At 35.1% G+C, this 8,893-nt stretch overlaps 2 protein-coding genes across 2 annotated transcripts; both read left to right on the top strand.

Moving 5' to 3' along the window:
• LOC127747446 (replication protein A 70 kDa DNA-binding subunit B-like) lies at nucleotides 1–2,794 on the top strand. Its single transcript, XM_052261338.1, has 10 exons — nucleotides 1–150; nucleotides 244–511; nucleotides 599–698; nucleotides 773–982; nucleotides 1,080–1,215; nucleotides 1,299–1,462; nucleotides 1,555–1,669; nucleotides 2,122–2,319; nucleotides 2,423–2,503; nucleotides 2,609–2,794. Exons 1-10 carry the CDS (start codon nucleotides 1–3, stop codon nucleotides 2,792–2,794), a joined length of 1,608 nt encoding a protein of 535 aa, XP_052117298.1.
• Nucleotides 2,795–7,035: 4,241 nt separating this feature from the next.
• Nucleotides 7,036–8,893, top strand: LOC127747447 (uncharacterized). The gene is made up of 3 exons (XM_052261339.1): nucleotides 7,036–7,045; nucleotides 7,215–7,787; nucleotides 8,139–8,893. Exons 1-3 carry the CDS (start codon nucleotides 7,036–7,038, stop codon nucleotides 8,891–8,893), a joined length of 1,338 nt encoding a protein of 445 aa, XP_052117299.1.

Genomic DNA, 8,893 nt, shown 5'->3' on the forward strand with positions numbered 1-8,893 from the left:
ATGGAGGAAAAATATGATTCAATATCGGAAGTAAATCTCAAGAGGCTTTGGTGGAATTTTAAAGTATATATTGTTAGGATATGGGAAGAGCTTAGCAAATACAACAAACAAGAGACTTGGTCTATTGAAATGGTTTTGCAAGACAATAAGGTAAATGTCATTTATGGAATTTTATATCAATTAGTTGGTTTTTTTAGATCAGTTTATGTTAAAATGATTCTGACACCATTTTTGTACAAACAGGGAGATAGGATTTACTCTACTGTGCCAAGAGCTTTGGTTCAGAAGTGGACTCCGATTCTGCACGAGTTTCAAATGTATACGATGACAAATTTCACAGTAGTTGACAACAAGACAAAGACAAAAAATGGTGTCAGTAGATATGTGTTAACATTTTCGCACAGAACTAAAGTTACTCATGTGGAGGTCCCTACATTCCCTTTACAAGCGTTTCGCTTTCGTTCATTTGTTGATCTCCAAAATGCCATGCTTGGAGATGCTGATATGTTTGGTGAGTTTCATCAAATATATTGCAATGCATATAATATTTACACGTGAATGCATATATTAACTTTCCCATCTATTTTGCCACACGGAGATATTATTGGCGAGGTAGTGGGAAAGGAAGAACCAAGAGATCTGATAACTAGCAAGGGGAGGGAGACCAAGCGATTGGTGGTTATTCTCCAAGATTTAGAGTAAGTACGCTTAAACAATCGAGATTGATATTTCTTAACTATTGAAACTAATGCTACTGTTTTTAAAATGGCAGCAACAACCGGATGAGCTGCACTTTGTTTGGTGACTTGGTGGACCAAATCGTACCTCACCTACAGGAGGAGAGGGTAGAACCACTCATCGTGGTTATGCAGTACTTTAAGGTATCCAGGTGGAATGGAAAAACATCTGTTCAAAGCAATTTTGCAATATCCAAGGTCCACATCAACCTGGATCTAGAAGAAGTCAATTTTTTCAAGACCAGGTTAACATTATATATATCATATATTCTATTGCCTATGCCTTTTCAAGCAGTGTTTATTTCAATGGTAAAATAAATTTTTCCTTACCGTAAACTGTAGAGTTGTTAGTGCTGGCCCATCAAGCGTATCCAGGATAAGCTATGTATCATCTCCTAGGGATTGGTCTGCAGCAGACGAGCTTAAGAATGGTTGTGTCGCTGTCAAAACAATAGAAGAAGCTCTTAATGTTGCTCAGGTCATGTGTCAAAAAACATGTTAAAATAAATATATACACGCAAAGAATATATTCATAAAAGAAATGTGTTGAATGCGTTTCAGGAAGGTCCTATATGGATCGCTGGCACCATTGTATCCATTAATGCTGGAAAGGCAGGTTGGTTTTATAAGGCATGTCGAAGGTGTCTAAAGAAGGTTGAAACCCCTGTTGGTACTAGATATGAATGTGCAAAGTGCGGCCACACACATGGAGTAGCTGCACTCAGGTTGACTTTTGTGAACATTCCTTTACTTTGTTTTAATAAGTATGTTATGCTATGAGTTATATCAACTATCTATGTTGCATATGAACTTTTAGGTACAAGGTTGAAGTTATGGCTCATTATGAGACAGGTAGCATTTGTTTGCTACTGTGGGACAGGGAGACCACACAGTTGTGCGGAAAGCCAGCCGAGTCAATCTTTAATGAGGAGGTAATTGCAATTTTAAACCATAAATTGCTTCCATTTCACGTATATCTATTTTTTTTAAGGGAAAGTATGAGGAGCCAATGGAATATTTGTACAATGTGTACAATGAATGTTTAGCGAGTATTAGAGATATAATTATTAGTGTTACCTTTTTTCATTAGATGAAGTTTTTGGGATGAGTGATATCATGACATGGCATTAGAGCTCTAGATCCGAAAGGTCAAGAGTTTAATTCTTGGTGAACCCAAAAATCAGTTTAAGCTTTTGGAAGATATTTATTATCCCTAGTACTCGAATGATTATTCTAGATAATATGGGGGATGTTCATTTTGTAACTCAATAGCTCATTGTACACATTATACAAATGGTCCATTGTCTTCCTAATGGGATCCTTGGTTTAATCATGTATATAATAAGTGGTTCCAAACATTCACATTAATATACAATTAATGCAGCTTGCTCCAGACGATGAGTATCCACATACGCTGGACAACATGATGGTCAAAAAGGTGCTGTTTAAGCTTAATGTTAAGGCTGCAAATGTCAAGCAGTACGATCCAGTCTACACTGTGATGAAGGTGTGTGATGATGAGGATACCATATCGAAGAACCTCCCAACGACTTTAGTCGACAATAATACTCATGTAGTTAATGTACGTAAACACCATACCCTATAAGTATTATGTTGGATGGATACTAAACCAAATGTTCTTCTTATTTCAAATCTAATTTTTCTTAGGGTATTCATGTTCTTAGGAGGCTGGGAACAATAATTCGTTCGATATACCAGGCATTGTTGTTAATCTTACAATTGACAATGATACTCACTTTAATATGGTTAGTGAAACTTTAGTGGTTTCTAATGATGTAAAACTGCAATGACATTTAGCAAAGGAGAACACCTTATCAGATTTTACTAACGATCTATTTTCTTTTACTAAGGATTTTACTCAGGAACGTGTTAGTATCATCAAGTTCAAAACTCCAGCTAAAAGAGTTGCCAGTAGTGTAAAGGTTGCAACTATCAATCTCAAGCAGGATGAGGAGGAAGTTCATCACTCCACTAATAGATTTACTCGCAAGCTTTCTAAGAAGATGAAATCCCAACAGTCAGATATTGATAGTTAAATCTTGAATCTAAACACTGGTGCATTTCTCTATCAGTGATTGTTATATTTTAAGTTGCAAGTTGCAGTAGTTTATATTTAATGCAAGTATGGATATTTCTATATGAAATGTAATCTTAGACCTATTGATATCAGAATTGAAATTCAAGTCTTATATACATATGTATATATGTGTGTGTTTTTCAAATGCTGTTTCAACTTCCATTGAAGTCCAATGTTGCTTTGAAGCATGTTCTCATATTTGGTCACGCTTCTTCAAGGCTCATTATCAAATCTATTTTTGACTAACATAAAATTGGGAGTCATGTGAATAAAATCAAACAACATCGTAAAAAGAGAACAAGCCTAGCATATCAAACTTAGAGTCCCTGTCCAGCCGAATTGTTCGAAAAAAGGGCAAAACAACAAAGATTAGAAAATTCATTTTAGTTTGCTGAGTTTGTATTTAAATTTCATCATCCATTGAAGTTCACTTTTGCTTCAACATGAATAGCTATATTTATTTTAGCACAGGAGGACAATCTAGAATATAGATTAAATTTATGTGATAAGGCTAATATGAAGGCATCATACCTTAAACTTTTAAGTTTGAAAGGTAAACGGAAATTAATTTGTATTCTTAGGCAAAACAATTCATAGCATTTTGATGATCTCCAACGTATGCATAAGCCTTTGTCCATATGGTAATATCGACATGTATATGCACAACCTGCATTAGAATAAATATAACTAAAGAAAAAAAAAATCAAAATGTCAGGTCTCAGTCCGTCAATTATAATTGTCCCCCATGACAGGAGAAAAAGTATTTTATTACTATAAAACATAATCCATTTTAACCTATTTGACAAATATATTTATTCAATAAAACTCAATAAGCTAAATCAATAAAATGTTATTCAAAATTTATATATTATTGATTTTATTTTTTTAGAAATATAGGACAACTTATTGTCAATTCCTCTAAGCACTTACATTTTAAGAAAAAGAACTTTTGAAGTGAGAAAATAAGATCTTAATGATTATTGAATTGACAATTTCCACAACATGCGAATTTTCTTTCTAAATTAGAATAAAATAGTATTTCCCATTTTAAAAAAGTATTCACTTTAAAAGAATATAATATTCCTTTCCATATATTCTCTAAACAGTCATTTATAAAAAAAAAAACACAAATCCCATTTAAGTTTTATTATTGAGATTACACCTATATCTATAAAATATAACTCAATATTATTAGATGTCAAAGATTGAATTAGAAAAAAATAATATATAAAATTAAAATAACCAAATTACCTTTTTGTTATTGACATAAGAAATAAATATCTTAAATTTAAGTAAAGTTTATAAAAAATAACCATATATTTACATCTATACAATAATTGTTGGGAATTGAGATCTATGAATTATCTATATATCAACTAATTCATAAAATAATTTAGTTTTAAAATAATTCAAATAAAATATTTGAGTTTAATTCAATCAGGCATGATGGTTTTCAACGGTCAAAGTGGATTTAGCTAGTTGGGAAACAAATACATTCACAAAAATTAATTTCAAATAAAGCTAATTATTTTCTACAATCAAGCATGATTAACAGTCCAAAATTGGCTTGGCAAGATTGATCGTGCTCGAGCCGTTGGGAGAGGACCACGTACATTTGTGTTATATGGCGAGAATTACCACTTGATGAAAAGTAAGGCTGGCAACTTATATTCTATCCACGGGTATCCAGATTCAATCCGTTCGAATATGGTAGGCTACTCGACTTGTTGTGGATAGGGTCCGCACCTTATATATAGCACATATTTTATAAAAAATAGGTATATGGTGTAGAAAGTAAAAGTTGAACCCACAACCTTTCTTATGTAATAACTTACAATAAGTGAACAACCACTAAACTAGTTAGTTAATTTAGTAATTTAGAGTAATAGTTTTTTAATTTTTTATGTTATTAATATGTATAAAATTTGAAATGATTGAATTTTATATTTACTTTGAAAAAATTTGATATTTCTGCGGGTAGGGTAGGGTAGGGTAGGGTAGGGTTTAGAATTTTAGGGTGCGGGTAGGGTTAGGGTTGAGAGATTCTCAACCCGTGGGTAGGGTAGGGTAAAGTTTTAATGAAATTTTCAACCTGCGGGTAGGGTTAGGGTAGGGTCCAAACCCTACCCTACCCTACTGATGAGCAGATAATTTATACGCTTTTTAGCATTGTTTTTAGGTAGTTTTTAGTAAGTTCAAGCTACTTTTAGGGATGTTTTCATTAGTTTTTATGTTAAATTCACATTTCTGGACTTTACTATGAGTTTGTGTGTTTTTCTGTGATTTCAGGTAATTTCTGGCTGAAATTGAGGGACTTGAGCAAAACTCTGATAGGAGGCTGACAAAGGACTGCTGATATCTGACCTCCCTGTACTCGAAATAGATTTTTTGGAGCTACAGAACTCCAAATGGCGCGCTCTCAACAACGTTGGAAAGTAGACATCCAGAGCTTTCCAGCAATATATAATAGTCCATACTTTATTCGGGAATTGACGACGTAAACTGGCGCTCAACGCCAGTTTCATGTTGCTGTCTTGAGTAAAACGCCAGAAACACATCACGACCCGGAGTTGAACGCCCAAAACACGTTACAACTTGGCGTTCAACTCCAAAAGAAGCCTCAGCTCGTGGATAGATCAAGTTCAGCCCAAACATATACCAAGTGGGCCCCGGAAGTGGATTCATGCATCAATTACTTACTCCTGTAAACCCTAGTAGCTAGTTTAGTATAAATAGAACTTTTTACTAGTGTATTAGTCGTCTTTTGACCACGTTACATCTTTGGTCTCAGTCTTGTTTTATTCTTCATCTTAGGAGGCCATTGATCACGTTTTGGGGGCTGGCCATTCGGCCATGCCTGAACCTTTCACTTATGTATTTTTAACGGTGGAGTTTCTACACACCATAGATTAAGGGTGTGGAGCTCTGCTGTACCTCAAGCTTTAATGCAATTACTACTCTTTTCCTATAAATTTCATTTATTCCTATTCTAAGATATTCGTTGCACTTCAACTTGATGAATGTGATGATCCGTGACACTCATCATCATTCTCACCTATGAACGCGCATGACTGACAACCACTTCCGTTCTACCTTAGGCCGGACGCGTATCTCTTGGATTCCTTAATCAGAATCTTCGTGGTATAAGCTAGAATTGATGGCGGCATTCATGGGAATCCGGAAAGTCTAACCTTGTCTGTGGTATTCCGAGTAGGATTCCGGGATTGAATGACTGTGACGAGCTTCAAACTCCTGAAGGCTGGGCGTTAGTGACAAACGCAAAAGAATCAAGGGATTCTATTCCAACCTGATTGAGAACCGACAGATGATTAGCCGTGCTGTGACAGAGCATTTGGACTTTTTTCACTGAGAGGATGGGATGTAGCCATTGACAACAATGATGCCCTACATACAGCTTGCCATGGAAAGGAGTAAGAGGGATTGAAGGAAGAAGTAGGAAAGTAGAAAAAGAAAGGGTACAGTATCTCTATACGCTTATCTGAAATTCCCACTATTAATTTACATAAGTATTTCTATCCCTTTATTTTATTTATCTTTTAAATATCTAATCCAATTACATTTGACTCTACCTGACTGGGATTTACAAGATGACTATAGCTTGCTTTATACCAACAATCTCTGTGGGATCGACCCTTACTCACGTAAGGTATTACTTGGATGACCCAGTACACTTGCTGGTTAAGTTGAACGGAGTTGTGTCCACACATAGCAAAGAGCCATTATAATTATTCCATACAACAACAAAGAGTACAACATTGATGATCACAATTTCGTCCACCACCTACCCTACCCATTGCCAGCCCTAATGGGAAGTCTCTTACCATAAGAAGGGGACACGGCTAAATTTGCACAACTTTATGTTTTTTATACACATAATGATATTCAAAATTGCATTTCAGCAGTAAGGTAAGTCATATATGAACAACATGTGCAACTTTTTTTTATTAATACATGATTTAGATTGTTTAACCAGATTATTAGACAATTAAAGGTGTGTTACTTTATACTGTCATGTAGTGGAGAAAAATCCAATAGTTCACGAAGACATAGTTGGGGACTTGAGGTTGATGTTAGATGAACAAACTACCTTAGTCAAGGCATTTCACATGGCTAGAGAAAAAATAGTAGTTGATAGCCAATCTAATCTAAAGTTAAGATTGTTGGGCAAGCGTGGAAAAGATGGTAGAAGGTATAATCTCCCATCTACGAATGAAGTAGTTGCACTGATAGTAGGTGATTTTGATCTTAAGAAAACAGATAGGGACATTCTGGTCGAGACACGAGGGGGAAGGCTATAGAGAATAAACTAACTTAACCCTGCATACCTGGGATTATAGTATCCTTTATTGTTTCCTTAGATGGCTACAAGGAAGATATACCACTAAATAGAAGGGCAAGGTCTTCTGAAAAGCCTCGCGAACATGTTTCAATGAAGGAATTATTTGCCTTTAGGGTACAAGAGAGGTTAGCTGATGGATCGCCATTGCTTTACTCAAGGAGACTATTTCAACAATTCTTGGTGGATGCATATTCAATGATTGAGTCTTCAAGGTTGATGTATATTCACTTGGACCAGAACAAGTTTAGGTGTGAGATGTATAAGGGTTTAGCAGAAGCTGTCTTGAGAGGTGAAACAACGCCTTCATCAAGGAAAAAACGTATCATACTACCATCATCATTCACAGGAGGTTCGAGATACATAATACAAAATTACCAAGATGCAATGTCTATCTGTAGAGTGGTTGGCTATCCAGATCTCTTCTTAACATTCACTTGCAACCCTAAGTGGCCAGAACTAGAAGATTTTCTTAAGAATAGGGAACTTAATGCCGAAGACAGACCAGATGTTGTTTGTAGAGTTTTTAAAGTAAAACTTGATCATCTCATACAAGACATAAGAAAAAAAAGGATTTTCAGAAGGGTTACTGCAGGTAAATCTCCAACCTTATTATTAATTGGTATAATAAGATTTAAATTTGTATTTGATCATTCATAATCTTAGGGTTTTTCATTGGCAGTTTTTTGCAATCTAAATAATCATCCATACACTGCTATGACAAAAAATTATAGATCAAACACATTATGAATACAATCTATAACTATTTTATAGGGCAGAACCACCTTTTTATACTCCTTAATATTTCATACATTGAACAATTTACAAAGAAAGGCTATTAAAAGGGATGTTAGAAGGACATAGGATAACGCATCATCATATCTCTTTTCTTTGTCTCCCAAAAAAATCCATTTGTTTAACTAAGAAATTTTCTAAATACTTTCAGTTGTATACACTATTGAATTCCAAAAGCGAGGCTTGCCACATGCACATATTTTGGTGTTTATACATAGAGATGATAAATATCTAACCCCAGAAGATATTGATAAGATTATATGCGCTGAGATACCAGATAAAGATGTCAACCTAACATACTATGAAGCTGTAGAGAAACACATGATGCATGGACCATGTGGAACTATTAAACGGGACTCACCATGCATGAAAAATGGAAAGTGCATCAGACATTTTCCCAAGAGATTTGTTGATAGTACAAGGGTTGATGAGGATGGATATCCTGTTTACAGACGGAGGGAGGATGGAAAGACAATAATTAAATCTGGAATTGAAGATAACAGATATGTTGTCCCACAGAACAGGACATTATTACTGAGGTATGGCACTCACATTAATGTGAAGTGGTGCAATCAATCAAGATCAATCAAGTGTCTATTCAAGTATGTAAACAAAGGGAATGATCGAGTCACTACTTCGTTCTATAGTAGTGCTAACACGGATGCAGAAAATGATGAGTGTAATGAAGTCTGTATGTATTATGATTGTAGATACATATCTCCATGTGAAGCAGTATGGAGGATATTTGGTTACAACATTCATTATAGAGACCCATCAGTTATACATTTGGGCTTTCACTTGTCGGGTGAGCAACCAGTAGTTTTCCAAGATCATGAAATCCTACGAGATGTTGCTAGGAAAGCGCCTGTCAAAGAATCAATGTTCCTAGGATGGTTTGAACTTTGA

This window comes from Arachis duranensis, chromosome 5, assembly GCF_000817695.3.
Source record: "Arachis duranensis cultivar V14167 chromosome 5, aradu.V14167.gnm2.J7QH, whole genome shotgun sequence".
NCBI lineage: Eukaryota > Viridiplantae > Streptophyta > Magnoliopsida > Fabales > Fabaceae > Arachis > Arachis duranensis.

Bases quoted from the DNA above. Each gene is read 5' to 3' on its own strand.
- LOC127747446 (XM_052261338.1), top strand. From the start codon at position 1: ATGGAGGAAAAATATGATTCAATATCGGAAGTAAATCTCAAGAGGCTT. The intron at 983-1,079 runs GTTAACATTATA...CGTAAACTGTAG, and splicing joins GTCAATTTTTTCAAGACCAG to AGTTGTTAGTGCTGGCCCAT. The intron at 1,463-1,554 runs GTTGACTTTTGT...ATGAACTTTTAG, and splicing joins CATGGAGTAGCTGCACTCAG to GTACAAGGTTGAAGTTATGG.
- LOC127747447 (XM_052261339.1), top strand. The intron at 7,788-8,138 runs GTAAATCTCCAA...AAATACTTTCAG, and splicing joins TTTCAGAAGGGTTACTGCAG to TTGTATACACTATTGAATTC.